Source organism: Aedes albopictus, chromosome 3 (genome assembly GCF_035046485.1).
Source record: "Aedes albopictus strain Foshan chromosome 3, AalbF5, whole genome shotgun sequence".
NCBI classification, from domain to species: Eukaryota; Metazoa; Arthropoda; class Insecta; order Diptera; family Culicidae; genus Aedes; species Aedes albopictus.
This window is the reverse complement of record NC_085138.1, coordinates 156,945,684-156,967,579: the sequence shown is the minus strand read 5'-3', so window position 1 is coordinate 156,967,579 and position 21,896 is coordinate 156,945,684. Positions and strand designations below refer to the sequence as shown.

The 21,896-nt window shown below is 40.7% G+C and overlaps 1 protein-coding gene and 1 long non-coding RNA gene across 2 annotated transcripts in view; both read left to right on the top strand.

Annotated features, from left to right (window-relative positions):
• LOC109422710 (uncharacterized) overlaps window positions 1-7,803 on the top strand; it is a 43,543-nt gene extending 35,740 nt beyond the window's left edge. The window contains exons 7-10 of the mRNA XM_029872034.2: window positions 6,745-6,907; window positions 6,964-7,251; window positions 7,310-7,526; window positions 7,580-7,803. Coding sequence (XP_029727894.2) covers window positions 6,745-6,907; window positions 6,964-7,251; window positions 7,310-7,526; window positions 7,580-7,788 — 877 coding nt within the window. The 3' untranslated portion in view covers window positions 7,789-7,803. The remainder of the gene's footprint in view (window positions 1-6,744; window positions 6,908-6,963; window positions 7,252-7,309; window positions 7,527-7,579) is intronic.
• Window positions 1-21,896, top strand: part of LOC134291400 (uncharacterized) — a 286,882-nt gene that overhangs the window by 80,438 nt on the left and 184,548 nt on the right. The gene's annotated exons all lie outside the window — the stretch shown is intronic.

The window sequence follows — 21,896 nt, the reverse complement described above, 5'->3', positions numbered from 1 at the left end:
TCCTGAAGAAATTCTAAGAGGATTTCTCAAAAGATTAATCCTGCAATTCTCACAGGGATGCCTGCTGGGGCTCCTTCGAAAATTTCTCTTAGGATCCATCCAGGGGATTCTTCTCCAGCGATTCTTCTTAGAATTCCTCTTGCAATAAATCCAGTAAACATCAGGGATTCTTTCTAAATTGTATTTCGGAAGTAGGTCCTTGTAGAAATTTATGGAGGATTCCCAACAAGAACTCCTGTAGGAATCCTTGTTTAAAATCTCAGGAAGGACCACAGGAGGAATTTCTGGGAGAGTCCATTGAGGAATCTCTTTAGATAACTCGATAATAACTTCTGGAAGAATCCCAACAGACATTTTCGGATTACTTTTGAGAGCGAAATCTTAATCCTTGGAAATGTTTGGAAAAGTTTAGAGGAAGTCAATAAGAAATTCTTGGTACAATACCAGGCGTGGATTCCTTGGAGGAATACCAGAAGAAATTCCTGAAGAAACCCTTTCTTCAGCAATCATAGCAAGAATCCCCTAAAGAAGCCCATCAGGTATTCCTGGAGGCATAATTTTGAACATTTTCTTATACATATTCCTTCTGTGATACCTTCAAGGGTTCGTCCAGAAATTTTTCCAAAATATTCTATAGAAATTCCCTTTCCTATTGAACTCACTAATAAAGTTTATGTGTGGCGTTTATAAACGTCGGAATGAACTTCGTCTGTCGACTATGTCGACACACATATAAATAAAATCATTGCTTTTCTTGTAGTGTATCGATCATGATGGTGGCTCCATAGAGGAACACTAGATGATCATATTGAGAAACATCCTGCTGCGACGCGTGATAAGTTTGAGAATGACATTGAACTGGCCTAGTAATGATTACCTCTACTCAATGCATAACGTAGCATGACAGCTTGCACGCAATAGTAGTTGTCTCTAGGTAGAATATAGAAAGAGGAAAACTAAACAGAAATGAGATGTTCCGGATCGATATTGAGTGAGGAGTAGCTCCATTGCGATAAATTTACAGTGAGATTAGGTACAAAAATCTGATGGGCACGGCGATTCACTGCACAGACATCACCTCAATTCGTCGAGCTGAGTTGATTAGTATATGTGACTCGACCTCGTGCAATTACAGCCACGTACAAAAATTCTGTTGTGATTTCTCTAGATATTTCTTCGAAATTTTCAGCTGTGATTTCGTCAGGGATTCCTACGAGGGTTCCTCCAGAAACTTGTCTTAGTTTTTACCCAGTAATTTCTAACGGAATTCTCTTGAGATTTCTTCAGGAATTCTTGCTAGAATTGTTCAAGGAATACTTCTGGGATTCATTCAGGAATTTCTGTTAGCCAGTTAGTCTTGTGGGAATTCCTCAAGCAATTCCTGCTGGTAATCCTCCAGGAATTTTTAGTGGACTCTGAAGCAATTACTGAAGATATCTCAGCTAATATTGTTTGAGAAATTCCAGCAACAACTCCTGAAAAAAATCTTAATTGGAATATCTGAAGGTATCCTAGCAAGAATTTCAGCAAAATTATTGAAGGAATCCTTGAGACATCCCTGGAAACATCACATAAGGAATTTCTGTTGGAACCCTTGGTGGAATTACAGTCAAAATTTGTACAGGAATCCTTCTACAGAAATCCCAACAGAGATTGTAAAAGAATTGCAAGAGGGTTTCTCCACATACTTTTCCTTGGATTCATTCAACAGTTCCTTTTTGCATTCCTATGCGGATTTCTATAGGAGTTCCTTGAGGAATTCCTTTGGAAAATACTCTAGAGAGCCCACTGGGATCTCTGCAGAAGTTTCTTTTGTGATTTTTACAGGGATTTCCCTTCCCAATTTCCCCAAAAATGACTGCTGGGTTTTCTCCGGAAAATCCTCATGTAATTCCTCCTGCAATACTTCTTAGAATTTATCCAAGAATACTTCTGGGATCACCTCTAGACATTGTTGTTGGATTTCCTCGAATTATTCTTGCTAGAATTCATCAAGCAAGCACTGCAGTCACACCTCCAGAAATTCCTTCAGAATTTCTCTAGGGATTTTTCCAAGAATACCTCTAGGAATTCTTCCATGTATTCCTCTTCGTTTCTTTTGAGAATTTATGATGAAATTGTTCCTGGAATGCTGATGGGATTTCTCCAGGAATTCGTAATGGTAATCCTCGAGGAAGTCTTGCTGGGATTCCTCAAGCAATTCCAGACGGAAATTCTTCTGCAATTCCTGGATGGTTCCTAAAGTTTTTAATAACCGCAAAAATACCATCTGGAAATGCTTGTGAATTCCTAAGAAGAATGCTTGAGAAAATCCTGGTAAGAGTTCCTGAAGCAATCCCAGCAAGGAATCATCGGAAAAAATTCTGGAGGAATCTTTGAATAATCAATGGAAGAATCTCAGCAGAAATTTCTTGCAGATTCTCACCGAGCATTCCTGAAGAAATTCCAAGAGGATTTCTCAGAAGATTAATCCTGCAATTCTCACAGGGATGCCTGCTGGGGCTCCTTCGAAAATTCCTCTTAGGATCCATCCAGGGGATTCTTCTCCAGCGATTCTTCTTGGAATTCATCTTGCAATAAATTCAGTAAACATCAGGGATTCTTTCTAAATTGTATTTCGGAAGTAGGTCTCTGTAGAAATTTATGGAGGATTCCAAAAAAGAACTCCTGGAGGAATCCTTGTTTAAAATCTCAGGAGGAACCACAGGAGGAATTTCTGGGAGAGTCCATTGAGGAATCTCTTCAGATGACTCGATAATAACTTCTGGAAGAATCCCAACAGACATTTTCGGATTACTTTTGAGAGTGAAATCTGAATCCTTGGAAATGTTTGGAAAAGTTTAGAGGAAGTCAATAAGAAATTCATGGTACAATACCAGGCGTGGATTCCCTGGAGGAATACCAGGAGAAATTCCAGAAGGAACCCTTTCTTCAGCAATCCCAGCAGGAATCCTCTGAAGAAGCCCATCAGGTATTCCTGGAGGCATTAATATTGGAATTTCTCCAAGGAATTTTGAACATTTTCTTATACATATTCTGTGATACCTTCAAGGAATCCTCCAGAGATTTCTCCAAGGTATCTATAGAAATTCCTTTTCCTATTGAACTCACTAACAAAGTTTATGTGTGGCGTTTATAAACGTTGGAATGGACTTCGTCTGTCGACTATATGTTACCACACATAAAATAAAATCATTGCTTTTCTTGTAGTGTTTCGATCATGATGGTGGCTCCATAGAGGAACACTAGATGATCATATTGAGAAACATCCTGTTGCGACGCGTGATAAGTTTGAAAATGACATTGAACTGGCCTAGTAATGATTACCGCTACTCAATGCATAACGTAGCATGACAGATTGCACGCAATAGTAGTTGTCTCTAGGTAGAGTATAGAAAGAGGAAAACTAAACAGAAATGAGATGTTCCGGATCGATATTGAGTGAGGAGTAGCTCCATTGCGATAAATTTACAGTGAGATTAGGTACAAAAATCTGTTGGGCACGGCGATTCACTGCACAGACATCACCTCAATTCGTCGAGCTGAGTTGATTAGTATATGTGACTCGACCTCGTGCAATTACAGCCACGTACAAAAATTCTGTTGTGATTTCTCTAGATATTTCTTCGAAATTTTCAGCTGTGATTTCGTCAGGGATTTCTACGAGGGTTCCTCCAGAAACTTGTCTTAGTTTTTACCCAGTAATTTCTAACGGAATTCTCTTGAGATTTCTTCAGGAATACTTGCTAGAATTGTTCAAGGAATACTTCTGGGATTCATTCAGGAATTTCTGTTAGCCAGTTAGTCTTGTGGGAATTCCTCAAGCAATTCCTGCTGGTAATCCTCCAGGAATTCTTAGTGGACTCTGAAGCAATTACTGAAGAAATCTCAGCTAATATTGTTTGAGAAATTCCAGCAACAACTCCTGAAAAAAATCTTAGTTGGAATATCTGAAGGTATCCTAGCAAGAATTTCAGCGAAATTATTGAAGGAATCCTTGAGACATCCCTGGAAACATCACATAAGAAATTTCTGTTGGATCCCTTGGTGGAATTACAGTCGAAATTTGTACAGGAATCCTTTTACAGAAATCCCAACAGAAACTGTAAAAGAATTGCAAGAGGGTTGTCCACATACTTTTCCTTGGATTCATCCAACAGTTCCTTTTTGCATTCCTATGCGGATTTCTATAGGAGTTCCTTGAGGAATTCCTTTGGGAAATACTCTAGAGAGCTCACTGGGATCTCTGCAGAAGTTTTTTTTTGTGATTTTTACAAGGATTTCCCTTCCCAATTTCCCAAAAATGCCTGCTGGGGTTTCCCCGGGAAATCCTCATGTCGTTCCTCCTGTAATACCTCTTGAAATTTTGCCAAGAATACTTCTGGGATTGACTCTAGACGGAATTGTTGGATTTCCTAGAATTTAGGGATTCTTCCAGGTATTCCTCTTCGTTTCCTTTGAGAATTTATGATGAAATTGTTCCTGGAATGCTGATGGGATTTCTCCAGGAATTCGTGGTGGGGATCCTCTAGGATGTCTTGCTGGGATTCCTCAAGCAAATCCTGGCGGAAATCCTTCGGCAATTTCTGGAGGATTCCTAAGGATTGCAATAACTGCAAAAATACCATCTGGAAATGCTTGTAAAGTCCTAAGAAGAATGCTTGAGAAAATTCTGGTAAGAATTCCTGAAGGAATCCCAGCAAGGAATCATCGGAACAATTTCTGGAGAAATCTTTGAATAATCAATGGAAGAATCTCAGCAGAAATTTCTTGCAGATTCTCACCGAACATTTTCTTATACATAGTCCTTCTGTGATACCTTCAAGGATTCGTCCAGAAATTTTTCCAAAGTATTCTATAGATATTCCCTTTCCTATTGAACTCACTAACAAATTTGATGTGTGACGTTTATAATCGTCGGAGTGAACTTCGTCTGTCGACTATGTCGACACACACATAAATAAAAACATTTCTTTTCTTGTAGTGTATCGATCATGATGGTGGCTCCATAGAGGTACTCTAGGTGAGCATATTTAGAAGCATCCTGTTGCGACACGTGATAAGCTTGAGAACGACTTTGAACAGGCCTAGGAATGATTACCGCTACTCACTGCATAACGTAGCATTACAGCTTGCGCGCAGTAGTAGTTGCCTCTACGTAGAGTAGAGAAAGCGACAAACTAAACAGAAATCAGACGTTCCGGATCGATATTGAGTGAGGAGTAGCTCCATCGCGATAGATTTACAGTGAGATTAGGTACAAAAATCTGTTGGGCGCGGCGATTCACTGCATATACGAGCAGTAGTAGAAATAGGGGAGAAAGGAATATTTCGGACACTGTTAGACGCCAAATACCGTCTCGGGATAAATCGGTGAAGAAGTAGTGGAATTGATTGATTGATTGATTTGTCTTTATTAAAGAGACTTTCAGCCCAAGTAGTGGAACAGGAAACCACTTCTTTCTTCAAACGTTGCTTCAAAGAACTTGATGTACTCTGAAAATTCGGTTTCTCTCTCGGGAACACATCCCAAGTAACTAAATTAATTCTATGCTAGATATTTCGTAGATCTGTAAATGCCAAACTACCTCAGATGAGAAATTTTCCTGAGAGTCCATGAAATATAAACAACCTCAGGGTCGGCATGATTACTTGACCAGTTATTTGATTCGCACTGTTGCACATGCACATGCATTCATTCCAGAATTTTCGGGTCTCTTCTTCTACACTTTACGGATATTTTCAGCCCCTTCTTCTTGTTTCACTTTTCCACATTTTAGTCCACTCTTACCTGGTTTCCTAAGTGTAGAATTAGCTTAATATTACACATTAAATAAACCTGACTTATTTTGCCTCTTCGGGTCCCTTCTACTTCTACCTTGTAACTAATGGCGGTTAAATCGTGAGTAGGTTCCAAAGTTGGCCATTTTGGGATTCTCACCAGTCTGTCCGTAAATCCTCAAAAGCACTTCCACAGGTTAGTTGAAGAGCTTTCTTTGCCTTCCATCGCCTAAATTTGTACATTGTGTGGCAAGTACAATACCAGCCAACACACGATCACATATGATGCTGGATAGGATGCATAAGTGGAGGCGATATGCTCACACTTTTTTTTTCCTCCCCTGTTAAGTAAATTGAGCCACTGCGTCCAACAGGCTGAACTTTTGTGGCATGTCCTCTTTTGATATTCATATCTAGCCAGCTAATTACCATGAGTCAAGTAACCAGCTATGTACTACCACGACGCGTCGTCTCCCAGTCAGGTTCAATGGAACTGATAAACTCCAAGACCTTCCCAGGATCTGCAGACCAGATCTCATTGGGTTGCAAGCAACCACTATTTAGAATTTTTTGCCTCCATATAAGACTTTGTGTTAGCTGGGATGATACTCTTTGCCCAGGGAGTCGAGGAAATTTTCCCAACCGGAACGGAAATCGAACCCGGCATCTCCGGATTGGTGATTCATAACCTTAACCACTAGACTATCTGGAGAGTGATTCTTTCTAAGATCTACAAAAGTCTACAATAGAATTAACTCAAAGTTAGTATGCAAGTGCTTCCAATGAAGTTGGGAGATCAGCAGTGTAGTATCTACCTACATGTTTACAAGTCTCTGAAGAAAGTATATTTGAAGCTCCCAAGGGATAGCTCTCAACATATGTATCATAAAAGTATTGTTTATTAGTATATGGGTTTACCACAAATATTTTTTATACTTTCATTCTTAACCATGTTTTCCACAGACTTCTGCATTCAAGCAAAGATCCAACATTGGTTATGGTCTTCGAGGATCTTAACAAACGTGACTACACAATGAAATACAGTCAGCTAAATCTACACGAAGCAAAGATAGCTTTCACCAAACTGGCTCGTTGGCATGCAGCGTCGATGTTCCTGGCAGACACAGTAAAAAAGGTTCATTGATTAAAACTATAATTGACTGACTTTACTCAATATTTCAGCTACCAGCCATCAAAACTCCGAATAAAGGTCTGCTGAACATGGCACAATACGCCAACGCGAAATGGGCGGCAAACATCGCCCTGGTAGCGAAACTGTGCCACGACTGGCCCGGATACGGAATCTACGCTGAGCGCCTGGAGAAATTCGTACAAACATTTACCGAGAGGTTGAAGCGAATCTACGAATCCCAGGAATCGAATCTCTACAACGTATTGAATCACGGCGACTTCCACTACAAAAACATGATGTTCAAAACTATGGACGGGGTCACGAGCGATATATTGCTGGTTAGAGACTTGATGAAACCTGGAAACTTGATCTCTTTATCTTCATCATATTTTGCAGCTCGACTACCAGATAAGCGTTTGGGGAACTCCAGCAATAGACCTTATCTATGCACTTTACACTGCGCTCGCTGTCGAAACGAGAGACAATCACCGAGATGAGTTGGTCAAATTCTACCACGATGAGTTCGTTTCGGTGTTGACCAAACTGGGATATCTGAAGAAGATTCCAACACTTGTCGATTTGCATACGGAAATTTTGAAATGCGGTCATCTAGGTGAGTTGCTGAAGTTTTGATAATGACGTCTAATGAAAATACACCTTTCTTAGAGCCATTCTGGACTTGCTGCCTTCTGCCGTACATGATGATACCTATGACGGATATTGCCGAAATACAGAAAGATATTCAAGGAGGCGTCGATATGACCGATGTCGACAAGCTGAAGAAGATCAAACTGGCCATGTTCCAACATCCCAAGTATACCGAAATGGTCAAGCGGTATCTGCCCGTGTTTTTGCATAAGGGTTTGATGGATTGATTGAGATGGCTAACATACATGGTTCATATTACGAATAAATATATATCTTTTAAATTATATGGGAACTTAAAAGGTGTAATTGACATGAAAATGGTGTTAGGGGCTAATTATTAATTACGTAAGGGTTTATGGGGGAAGGGGGGTTTGAGAAATCTTACGCGCCATACAAAAAAATTTGGGCTCTCATACAAAAAATCTTACAAAGTGGAGGTGTCGAAAAATCGTGAAAATCCCCCCACGTAATAAATGGACAGCTTCTTAAATATTATTGTTTCGATGGCTTCTGTGCCATTCTACGCATGGTTGTTCCATGTTGAAAAACTTGAAACTGGGAAAAACGCGATTAAAGTTTCAAAACATTTTTGCTTTCTTTCGACAAGGCGGGGCAACAAATTAAATTTTAGTTCTCATAGTATTTTCATGCCTAAGATACTTTGAATCAAAAATGTATACACAGATAGATTTTTTTTTTTTACTTTTTACAGTGAGTCAATGAGTGGGGCAGTGAGTAAGTGAGTTGGTGGGTTAATGAGCATATGAGATCTGTTCCGTGGGAGTCAGTTTATTAGTGAGTTAGTCAGTGAATTATATAGTGAGTCGATGAGCGATATAAATGAGGGAGTTAAGGACAAGGTAAATTACTCGAGCACAAATCTAGAGAACCGTCAAACGTATCTTACTGAAAAGGTAACTCAATGTTTACTGTGCAGAAACAATCACCAAGTTACATTTTCACCCAGATACGTTTGACGGTTCTTTAGATTTGTGCTCGAGTAAGCTTGATCTGTGTACTTCAAATACCTTGTCCCTAATGAGTGAGTGAATGAATAAGTAAAATGATTAATGAGGGAGTTAATGAACGAGTGAGTAAGTGAGCAAGTTGTTGAAAGATTGAATTAATGACTTCATGAGTGAATGAGTAAGTTGACAAATGAGTGAATTGATGTCTTAGTGAGAAAACTGCGCGCGCGAACGGGTGTATTTTTGAAGCGCTGTCACGGTTTTCATCGTCTATGAAATTCGGTTTGGCCGATGAAATTGCAAATGATTCGGAAGACGGTTTTGATATAGCAGACTTCCAAAACCGGGTATAATCCGCTTCGTGGTGGCTGTGTGGTTGTGCAATTGAAATGAATTAGGTGAAACTTTTGGTGAAACTCCGCTTCCGCTGATGGTACTACGCCTTTGAGTAAAACGGTTCTAAAGTGGCGACAGTGAACTGATGTGGCAAGGTGCAGTGCAGTATAGTTTCAATATCTCTGGGAACTTTAAAGTGAGTGGATGGAGAGATGGGAAATAGGAATCAGTTGTGAAAAGGAGATGCAATACTGGTTCCGGTATTGGAAGAGCGAATTAATGAAGCTTTCGTTGTGTTGTGGATTAGTTGATGAGAGTTGGTGATACCAGATGTTTACTGCAACTGGGAGCGGAAAAGATGAACCATGCGTTTATTGGAAAGCTATTGCAGCAAAAAAGAACCCAAGATGAGGGTCTCGTAAGAAGAAATTGGGTTTAAATTATGTTGGGGTGACGAAAAGAAGAGACTGAAAAGGACTATGTGATTTGTGTAAGAGAGAAAATCAATAGAAAGTGAGCAAAACAGTGCTTGATATGCTATGGGCAGTCATGTTAGAGATGTTGGTCGGATAACAAAGGAAAAAAACAATGGATGGTTGGGGAAGTGAATTACTGATTGAGAAACAGAAATAAATGAGAAAATGAGAACAGAATAGTGTGAAAATTGTAGTAAGCAAATGTAAGCTGAAGGAAATCGTGCATTCGGAAGAAACTTCCAGCCCAGCCGTTTGGTCGACGACGATGAAGCTGTTTTTAAAATTTGTGAGATTGTTCTTTTTATATTTACTTATATTTACTTTTATTTCGGCAATGATTTTTCATAACGGTCTAACTGACGTTATCGATTCCCTTCGTGGATTTCCTTTTTGTATATTTATACAATATATATTGAGTTTTATCCATCTTATCATAAAATCGCAGTAAAACTAGCATTATTAACCATCAAAAACTTCCAAAACTTCCAATTCTCGTACCAAAATCCCATCTCCTTTCTATTAACGAGGTCGTCGGTGAGTCGCTGGCATCTCGTTAAATAGATATCATCCCTTCCCTGCTATCCCTTTTTTTCTTATCGTTTCAGAGAGCGAGCAATGGCGCTTAAGCCTAGGCTTGTTAGCCAGGGCACAGTGTAAATGCCTGTGCCCCATCCCTGAAGAAAAATGGCCCAAGGAGTGACAAAATCTTTTAGCTATGTCACTCCCAACGATGGTGTTTAAACATACTAAAACACTTACACTCACATCAACACATCTACATGTACTATTCAAATACACTCGTACAATCTGCATTTTGTAGCATCACTCGCTTATAGTGAATCCCAAATCAACCCATTCCAAATATTCAACTCCTTGACACCTATGGGGGCGCCAGTGAGTCGCTGGCCTTTCATAAAGTAGGTGTCATATCATCACATCCTTTCCTATCCTCGTAACGGAGAAGATGGGCGTGGCCGGCAATGGAAGTTTTCATGTCTTTCTTACTTCATCCTCTAATTGGATAGCTATTCCCTCCCAAATAGCATTCCATAAGTAGTTAGAATAGGAGTATTAAAGTTTTAACATGACAACTTTCAGTATGCAATCTACGAATTACTCCGTTACCACGCAACGCAACGCAACGCAACGCAAATGAGTGAATTGATGTCTTAGTGAGTGAGTGAGTGGAAGAAAATGGTGAGCTAGTGATTGTTTCGCGCCAAGATTTCTAGCATATGAAAAAAAGTTGATTCAATCTTTGGAAAACCATTTGTTTTACAGTCGGAACCCGCTCGTTGAGCGACAACCTCCACCCAACCAACGGATTCGATTCGCTAGTTGGGTGAAGTGACAGCAGCACAAGGGGCGCGCGCATTATTTTTTTTTAATCATGTTTGGGTTGGAAGTAAAAGGTAAAATTTTTCAATTTGTTTTACATTTAGAGTAAAACTGATACGTTTTGCAAGATACATATATGGTCAATGCGATAAATAATTATTTTCACCCATTTTTAGTCGGTGAAGTGAAAATATAGATGTTTATGAAACCACCCGGATCAAAATGCAAGCGCAAAATGCTTTCAATGATCGACAAAATAAAGATTGCCGATGTTTTGCATTTGTATCGAAATAATTGTACATATTGTTTTTTTTTTAAAGAAATATGAAATAGAAATTCTTCTTGATTATCAGGAAAGTTTAAGAAACCAAACACTCATTAGCTCGCCCCTCGGAATTACAGATTGGTTGTCATTTTCAGTTTGACATTGAATTATGACATCCAGGTACTTTTTAGTTGGCTGCCAGCTCAACTAACGGAGCACCAACTAGAAAGTCACCCAACTATTAAGCCCCCAACCAGCGGGTCATGACTGTACTTAAAATTTGAATGGTAACGTATTTAAATAGCTACACTGATAAAATTTCAATGATTTTTATTATGTTCCTAAACACATATCTTATAAGAATTACCACACCTATCAAATTCAAATCGTTATGATATAATGCATATAGCGATCGCTAATCTAAATTATGTGTGAGGACCACATAGTAAAAATCCATGCAGCCTCACACATACTTTAAATATGGTGGATGAACTGTGATGAACATCAACAATATTTTCGCGAGCGCGCGCAGCTGCTTCGGCAACATCAACCATTTTGTTATTGATTGCTGATCAAACCGGTATCCAAGTGGGAAAACCATTTTAAAACAAATAATATCGATGGCTAGACAATTTCTGGTAAGTGCAAGTTTACTCTTAGTGCGTGGGAAGCCTCATAATCTTCCAATATACCTGCTTATAGGAGCCAAACATCCGTAAATGATGCCATCCACGATCGTCGGAGATTGACCAGTGACGACGACGCCGTACCACCAAAGATGCCGAAACGGATTCATTTCCGGCTTTTTCCTCGCTCCCCGCACAACTCCAATGCGCATATATTCCGGATGCTACTTCAAACATACGGAAAGCTGAATAGACGCTGCCCAAGGACATTACCGGAAGTGCGGCCCCTGAGAAAACTGGCTATCGAAAACAAAACCGAAAAAGGACTACCTCCGTGGATTCGCTCGTGACAATTTCTGCTGATAGACAAATGTGAACCGAGAATGACGCCAGATCATGTGCAAGACTTCATATTTTATATAATAAACTAAAATGAGAATAAATTTTATATTTTCTTCTTTTTTTATTAAAAAAAAGCGAAAATTGTGGGGAACAGCATATTGAATCCACTCTTATTTGCCATTTAATTTTCCAAATAAAATAAATAAGTCAATTATGATCAATTGTAAGTACTAGAGAATTGAATTTCATAAGAGCCACACATACCTCCAATAAGCTGAGAGTTCATCTGGAGATATGTGTACGGAACATTCTTTCTATTTGCAAAATCTAATTGCAAAAATCTATAGTAGCTGACACATAATAGCAATATGGATATTTTTCTCAGTGTTGAAGATCTTATGTGGAATAACGGCATCTACACTGAGAAAAATATCCATATTGCTATTATGTGTCAGCTACTATAGATTTTTGCAATTAGATTTTGCAAATAGAAAGAATGTTCCGTACACATATCTCCAGATGAACTCTCAGCTTATTGGAGGTATGTGTGGCTCTTATGAAATTCAATTCTCTAGTACTTACAATTGATCATAATTGACTTATTTATTTTATTTGGAAAATTAAATGGCAAATAAGAGTGGATTCAATATGCTGTTCCCCACAATTTTCGCTTTTTTTTAATAAAAAAAGAAGAAAATATAAAATTTATTCTCATTTTAGTTTATTATATAAAATATGAAGTCTTGCACATGATCTGGCGTCATTCTCGGTTCACATTTGTCTATCAGCAGAAATTGTCACGAGCGAATCCACGGAGGTAGTCCTTTTTCGGTTTTGTTTTCGATAGCCAGTTTTCTCAGGGGCCGCACTTCCGGTAATGTCCTTGAGCAGCGTCTATTCAGCTTTCCGTATGTTTGAAGTAGCATCCGGAATATATGCGCATTGGAGTTGTGCGGGGAGCGAGGAAAAAGCCGGAAATGAATCCGTTTCGGCATCTTTGGTGGTACGGCGTCGTCGTCACTGGTCAATCTCCGACGATCGTGGATGGCATCATTTACGGATGTTTGGCTCCTATAAGCAGGTATATTGGAAGATTATGAGGCTTCCCACGCACTAAGAGTAAACTTGCACTTACCAGAAATTGTCTAGCCATCGATATTATTTGTTTTAAAATGGTTTTCCCACTTGGATACCGGTTTGATCAGCAATCAATAACAAAATGGTTGATGTTGCCGAAGCAGCTGCGCGCGCTCGCGAAAATATTGTTGATGTTCATCACAGTTCATCCACCATATTTAAAGTATGTGTGAGGCTGCATGGATTTTTACTATGTGGTCCTCACACATAATTTAGATTAGCGATCGCTATATGCATTATATCATAACGATTTGAATTTGATAGGTGTGGTAATTCTTATAAGATATGTGTTTAGGAACATAATAAAAATCATTGAAATTTTATCAGTGTAATACGTTGAAAGCAGCTTGTATTCTATCCTTATTAGAACACTATTAGACAGATGATGTGAATACCTAAGCAACTGTCTTTGAACTTTTATGCCATTGGTTATTCAATGAGCAGAAATATGCTTTAACAAACGTGCAGTATCCACTGCATGAAACATTTATTCGCCATTTTGTTCAACAGAAACTCTTGTACAACGGTCGGCGCCTTTGTAGCACATTTAATCAACTGACATGCTTATTAATGATTTTGAATTGTTACTTGGGGTAACACATACAAACTTCAAATTGATTTTTAAATAGGTTCCCGGACACCAAAATTCATGAAAATTTGGATTTCGGCCAAGATTTCGGCTCAGTTTGGCATGCAGATTCAGAATATGGAATTATCTCAACACCGCTAAAGAAGCCAATTAGCAAATATGTAAACGGGCCATAATGTATGTCAAAGCGATGTGTCAGTTTGGCTCATGTCACGCTCCACACTTAGAAAATAAAAACGAACTCGGTTCAATTTTTAACCGAATTGAGTCGGCAATCAAAAAGGAACCGAAGATAATGTTAATTTGGCAGTTTGTTATTGCACAAAACCGAAATTTCGATTATGCCGGGAAAAAATAACATTATTGTTTGTTACCCGAACCGAATAACTCGGTAAATCAGTGATGTTCACACGTTCGGTGCTTGAAAACCGAAAAAACTCGGTGAAACAAACCGAAGTTCGCTTGAATGCATAAACGTCAAGACGCTGAACTTCATGCCGGATATTTTAACCGACAAACTCGGTTGTTTCCAGTCACCCAGTCATCAGCCATTTTTTTTCTGGCTAGTTACTCGTGTGCTGAAGATATAGATTTTAACGGGGAATATTAAAAACCTGAGATCCCACGGAATTAATAAAGCAGGTAAATTGAAATATAACTGAAGTATTTATTCTCTCGATAATTAAAACAATTGTAATCACGTTTGCAGATATCCTGATCGTCTTCTATACCAAGGTCTATTCCTTGCAAAAAGTGTATCCATGATCCAGCCTATGTTTTTTAACTGGAGAGTGCATGTGGTTTGTGTGCCACAAATTTAAATAAATGAGGAAACATTTGCGCTAAGAATAATAAACAAATGACTATCTAAATGTTGAGCGTATATTTATTTCATAAAAATCGATGATTTTTATAAAAAAAAATAGGGGGAAGGTGTACTGCTAATAAGAACCGAGTTCGGTAGTTTTGACAGTTAACGCAAAGGAACCCGGATAAAAACTAACCATAGGGTGTTTGGTGAAAACCATTCCTGCACCATACAGTGTACCAGCTACAATAAAGTGTATTGTAATGAAATGGTTCGCTATACTATACATTAACATTGGATTTTCATGTAACAATATATTATACTGTTTTTCTTACGTTTGAGGCATTTACTTTTCCGAAACATTATTTTTCCGTGAATTTTTAATTATTTATTCAGTTTAAGATTTTTTCCGTGCTTTGTTTTGTTGATGTTTATGACTTTTTTGATGCATGCAAAGGAAAGGAAAGAGAAAAAAGTGAATAAGTATAAACATCAATTTAAAGTCAATAACATGTTTAAATCAGTGGTAAACCAGATGTCCTAAGAACTGCAGGTCCAAGCAGGGGTCCAAGAGATATGGCGGGCTAGGTGTGTAGAGTGCGATGAGAGAAATACGGATGTAGGCCAACCCGGAAAGATGCAGGTCAGATTACCGTAAATCAGTGGATGAGTTCAACACTATTCTTTCTGTATTTGCATTTAGGGGAGTTTTCTCCTCTTCTCTCATGTGAACTTGCCTTCGACCACAATCGAATCAAATGCGGTTGACAAACTTTATCTTTGACGTAGAGCCATCTTTAACATATGGACTGGACTGAACACTGAAATGGCTTCTAATATAGGTTCGTCTGCGGGTTCGCTTTTTAACCTAACTTATATTTGAATCGAACTTGACAGTTTTCTCATGAGTTGTTATGTATTTCAAACTTTAGTCAAAATGGTGCCTCAATATTGCAATAACGGTTAAGCACGCTGTAATGATACTTATGTACCTCGTCACCCACTTCATGCAACTACATTAGTGGTCTAATAACACTTAGCGCGCTCGGCATAGTTTCATCATGCCGCTCAAAGTGTTGCCACAAATAATGCTTAGTTTGCAAAACCCGGTTATCTGGCTGGTGGGGCAAAGAAAGCCTAAGCTTCAACTGTTAATGCAATCAGAGACTACTCAGACTTAGACGTGGGCGATCCAGAGGGTGGGAAACTCGGCATAAAGTGCCCGGCACACTCGCCGGCACACTTTTGGCACACTCGCCGGCACATTAATGATGCTGGCTGTCATCAAACTGGCAGCACTTTTTTTAATGTTTTTTTTTCTGGAGAAGAAAGTTGTGAGCATAATCTTTCTAACTGGCTGCACTGCCGCATTCTAACTGTCATCTAACCAAACCGCCTTTTGTTCAGTTCGAATATGTCTAAATAAACAAACAGTTGATCGTAAAGTTTATCGCGTTCTCTTGCCCAGAAACCTCCGAAATCCAGCAGGTTATGGGACCAGCATGGCCGATTCCGATAAATCTGGATTCCCGGTGTTCGACGGGAAGGATTTCAGCAGCTGGAAGTTTCGATTGGATCTAATTCTGGCGGAGCGGGAGCTGCTTGATCATGTCGGAAAGGAGCCGACACGTGCAGATTTTCTCGACGCTGACTGGAAGAAAAATGACGTCAAAGCGAGAAACGTCATCGTGAAGTGCTTATCAAATGCACACATCGAGTATGTTCGTCAGGAGCTGTCGGCGTATGGAATGTTGAAGTCGCTTTGCACTGTTTTCGAGAGGAAAGGTGTTGCCCAGGAGAGGTATCTCCGGATGAAGCTGCTAGCTTTGAAGTTTTCGGATAAGGAGCCGATGGAAAGACAGCTGGCGCAGTTTGATGCAATCATCTCTGATCTTCGAGCTGCCGGAGCGCAAATGCGGGAAACCGAAATCATTACCCACCTTCTCATGGCGCTGCCAAAATCGTACGAAGGTGTAAGGACTGCATTGGAAACACTTGATCCGGACGACTTAACAGTAGCGAAAGTGAAAGCACGATTATTTGGAGAAGAAATCAAGCGTTTTGAGACCGGAGATGTGAACGCGGAATCTGCAGAAGGAGGCGATTCTGGAGCCGCATTCCTAGGACGACGGAAGAAATTCATAGGAAAGTGCTGGCGATGCAAACAAGCTGGGCATAAAGCACACGAATGCCCAAGGAGTGAGGAGGACTTTGACCGTGAGCGGCACAGTGAACGTCGCAGCGAAAGGAAAGTGTTCCAGCTCAACCGAGGCGAACATTCGTTTGATAGAGAGGAGTCAAAAAGAGGAGGATTTGCTTTCGTCGTGAAAGGGAAATGTGATTCCAGTGGCACGTCCTGTTCTTCAGAACTCCGCTGGCTGATTGACTCGGGATGCACGGATCACATGGTGAACAGTGATGCTCTGTTTACCCTCGAACAAACGTTCTCCATGCCGTATCCGATTAGTTTGGCGGAAGAGGGTCAAACGGTGCGAGCAACGAAGGTTGGGTTCATCGCAGCGAAGAGCAACGTCAACGGGCTGGATTATGATTGTGACATTTCCGAGGTGCTGTTTGTGCCAGGCTTACGGCACAATCTGTTGTCTGTAAGCAGATTGGAAAAAGCTGGATGCGTTGTAGTATTTCGCGACGGTGGCGTTGAGCTTTGGGCTGGAAATGTTCTGTTTGCAGTCGGAAAAAGAAATCATGATCTCTACGAAATCAAGTTCTCATTGAGAAAGCATCAAGCGAATCTGACAGAGAAGACACTAGGGATAAACTCACTCTGGCATCGCCGAATGGGACACATGTGTATGCAGAATCTGCATTCTATGGTCAAAAAGCAAGTAGTAACTGGAATTCCTTCTTCTGTTACAGGCGCACTTGGGGTATGCGAACCGTGCATTATGGGCAAACAGTGCAGAGCCCCATTCAACCGTAAGGAGAAGAGAACAACCAGGCCACTAGAACTGGTCCACACGGACGTATGTGGCCCAATTACTCCGGAGACATGGGACAAGAAAAGGTACTTTGTAGTATTCGTAGACGATTACACCCATTTCACCATTGCATTTCTGATTAATTCAAGGGATGAGGTGCTACCATGTCTACAAGAGTACCATGCGATGGTTGTTGCCGGTTTCGATCTACCCCTGAGTCGCCTGCGCTGTGACAATGGAGGAGAGTATGTGTCCGAAGCATTCAGAGAATTTTGCAAGCAGAATGGTGTGAAAATTGAGTACACGATGCCCTATTCACCGCAGCAAAATGGGACTGCCGAACGCATGAACAGGACGCTGGTGGAAAAGGCACGATCCCTGATCTACGAAAGCGGTCTTCACAAAGAAATGTGGGGAGAAGCTATAATGACATCAGTGTACCTGACCAATCGCAGTATGACGAGCGCCTTGCCGACAAATGTCACACCTGCAGAAATGTGGTTCGGAACTATACCGGACGTATCTGGTCTCCGTGTTTTTGGTTGTCTGGCGTATGCGCATGTACCGAAGTGCAAACGCACTAAAATGGATCCGAAGAGCAAGCAGTATGTAATGATCGGATACGGTGGAAATGGCTATCGCCTGTGGGATCCAGCCGGAAGAAGGATCGTGGTATCGAGGGACGTTGCTTTCGATGAAGAGAAGTTTCTGAAGCTGACCTTGACTGATGATGTGAATTCGTACGAGTTCGTTGAATTGCCAGTGAACGACAGATTAGAGCCAGAACCGGAGGTTGATCAACAAAACGAAGATGCGCTGAATACCGCAGAAAGGGATAGTGAAGCAAGTTCAGATAGTGGCCAATATCTAACTGACGAAGGAGAACCAGAATACCGTGTTCCTGAGGATGTCACGGACATGGTCTGGCCACGCCAAAGCGCTCGCTTGAGAAAACCTCCGATCTGGCATGAAGATTACGTGATTGAGTCTACAGCAATGCTAGCAGAAGGTTTGGAAGATGTGCCACTGCATTACGACGACATCAGAACGCGGGACGACGCAGAAAGATGGTACGATGCGGTTCAGGAGGAGCTAACATCACTGCACGACAATCACACCTGGGATTTGGTTCCTGTGCCGAAAAATGTCAAGGTAATTTCTTCGAAGTGGGTGTTTAAGAAAAAGTTCGACAAAGACGGAGACGTGAGCCGGTACAAGGCACGATTGGTGGCGCGTGGGTTTATGCAAACTCAGGGAATTGATTACCACGATACATATGCACCAGTCGCAAAGTTAGCCACGGTGCGATATTTGCTGGCAGTGGGAACGCAAATGGGGTTTCACTTCGATCATATGGATGTTACTACCGCCTTTCTGAATGGTTTTCTGGAAGAAGACGTATACATGCGTCCGCCAACGGGGCTGCGCGTAGAAAATAATTTGGTATGTAAACTAAGGCGGTCACTTTACGGCCTTAAACAGTCTCCGAAATGTTGGAACAGCCGCTTTCACGAGTTTCTCATCAGTCTTGGATTTGTTCGGTCGGAGACTGACTATTGTCTTTACATCAAGCGAGACGGATCAAGCGCAGTTTACATACTTTTGTACGTCGACGATCTGCTTATCTGTGGAGTTGATCGAAGCCAAATCGATCAAATCAAACGGAAACTTGCTACCGCATTCAAAATGAAGGATCTTGGACCCGTTGAGTACTTCATGGGGTTGCGGATTCAAGTTGATCGAAGCAGCGGCGTAACGGTAATTGACCAAACCACTTTTGCCGAGCGTATCTTGGACAAATTTGGCATGACCAATGCCAAACCGGTAGCGACGCCAGTTGAACCGGGAACAAGACTGGTTAAAGCGGATCAAGGTAACGACGATATCCAGGGATCGTATCGACAACTAGTGGGAAGCTTGATGTACTTGATGTTGGGATCCAGGCCGGATCTGTGTTTCGCGATTAGCTACTTTTGTCGATTCCAGGATAAAGCTACCACTACCCACTGGACGCAGTTGAAACGGGTCTTAAGGTACGTGAAAGGTACTACATCGTATCGAATGGTCTACACACGTAAGAACCAGGCACATCCTATCACTGGTTACGTAGATGCTGATTGGGCCAATGATATAGATGAACGGAAATCTACGTCGGGATATGTATTCGAGGTATACGGGAACCCTGTTAGCTGGGCAACTAAGAAACAAGGCATTGTAGCATTATCTACTACCGAAGCAGAGTATGTCGCTGCATCCCAGGCCGTTTGTGAAGCGATGTGGTTGAAGAAGCTTTTCGATGACATTGGCCACACTGTTGAATCAGCTATTCCGATATATGAGGATAATCAGGGGTGTATTTACCTGTGCAAGAATCCGGAGTCAAAAAGAACCAAACATGTCGACATTAAGTACCATCACGTTAGAGAGAAGGTCTGGAGTAAGCAAGTGGAGTTAAAATACATACCATCAAAATTGCAGAAAGCTGACATCTTTACTAAGCCGCTACCGCGTCAGGCATTTGAGGATCTACGCGGCCAACTAGCCTTAGAAAGAGGAGGAGTGTGAGCATAATCTTTCTAACTGGCTGCACTGCCGCATTCTAACTGTCATCTAACCAAACCGCCTTTTGTTCAGTTCGAATATGTCTAAATAAACAAACAGTTGATCGTAAAGTTTATCGCGTTCTCTTGCCCAGAAACCTCCGAAATCCAGCAAAAGTTACGAAAACAACTTTTCTCAATACTTTGGAAAAAAAAATGCAACTGGTACGTTTTTGAAGGTCGAAAGCTGCATTTTTTTCAGCTGTGTCTAATGGGAGGCGCCTGGGGAGGCGTAACAAGAATGAGGACCCAAAGCGCTGGATTTCTTAGCAGCAGCATCATGATCAAGTCTTCCTGATTTTACTAAAACAAGCGCAGCCTCTGGCGCAGCTAGTGAGGGTTTCCTACGGTACTGATATTTATTCGGCGGAGTAGATTTTTGCCAAAAACATGCTTTCGAATACCAGGAAGATCGCAGCATAATCAGGAGATTGCTTTTGAATCGGTTTTTGATTACAATAAAGTTGCAAAAATCAGGATCAAAACAAAACAAGCGAAAGGTTGCCAGATACACAAAAAGCAATCAGTCAACTGACAGCATGACTGCCAGCACGCTGGCACACTTCGGCACGTTCGGCACATCACCGGCACATTTGGGACACAATGAAGTGTGCCGAGTTTCTCACCCCCTGGGATGAAGGGTTATCCAAAACACTCTGGAGAATTCCCAAAGCGCATTTTAATAAATCTTGTAAGCCCAAGATGCCATTAAGAGAAGGAAAATGACAAGATTTAACTATATCTGGCTTATGTAATGTAAAACAATACTACATAACAAAAGAGAACCATTCCAAAACCATTTGATTAAATGTATAACCAGTAGTGAAATTACAATTAAAAACAATTTATTTACGGTACATTTTATTGTTTGAAACCATTCATGTACCATACAATGTATGGTATATTTAAACCCATGTATCAGTATTTTGAACAATTCATTAACAATAAAATGTATGGTTTTGCAAAAAAATATATGTGGGGAAAAATATTTTTTTATATTGTGACGATACTTAACAACCTGTATAATATATTGTAAAAATCTTATTTACAATTCACGGTATGGGTGTCTACATTACATCTCATTGTTTTTGTATTGTTATTTTTACAGTGGTGTCCATTGTAAAAATATGGTTCTAAATAGTACTGTTACAATACAACGTTCGGTTTTTCTACTGTATTTTTTATTCGGGAACCGATGTTCGGTTATCATTGAAAATTTGAGCAGTAACCAAGGGGCTAGTCGCTTGGAACATTGTGCCAAGAGGTGCCAAGCACACCGTCTTATACGCTGCGTGGCACACCGAGGCACTCTGAGGCACAATTTTGACACTTGAGTTTGGGTGAAAAAACTAGGCAACCATGTGCATTTTACCTGCAAAATGAAAACAAACAGTTGGTTGTCTTGGTAGTTGCCAAGCAAAATCTGAATCATCAAGCAGTGGCACTTCGGGGCACACTGAGGCACAATTCAATACCCGGTGGCACACTGAAAATAATTGGCGCAAGTAAAGATGTGCTCAGCGACTCCCCCTTGGCAGTAACAACCGAGCATGGTCGGTAAATTTGACAGTTCGTGTAATCAAAACGCTTTAACGAGGGCTCGGTAGTACCTTCTTGAACCGAGCAGGAAACCGAGTGTTCAGCAGGTAAAAACTCGGTTCAAAATCAACCGAGTTCGGTTATATTTTCTAAGTGTGTCTTTAATCGAACGATGATTCGTACAACGATTTCAAGAACGACGCTTCTGATTCATCGTGTTCAGCAAATCCAAGTACAATAGTGTTGATTTCCATAATGTTTCACCTTAAAAAGCTCTCGCCTCCATTTTCCGCGCCAAAAAGCCCCTCGTCAAATTCAAACTGTCTTGAAACTGCCATGCGAGATCGAAACTTGCTTGCAATTCCCAGAAGC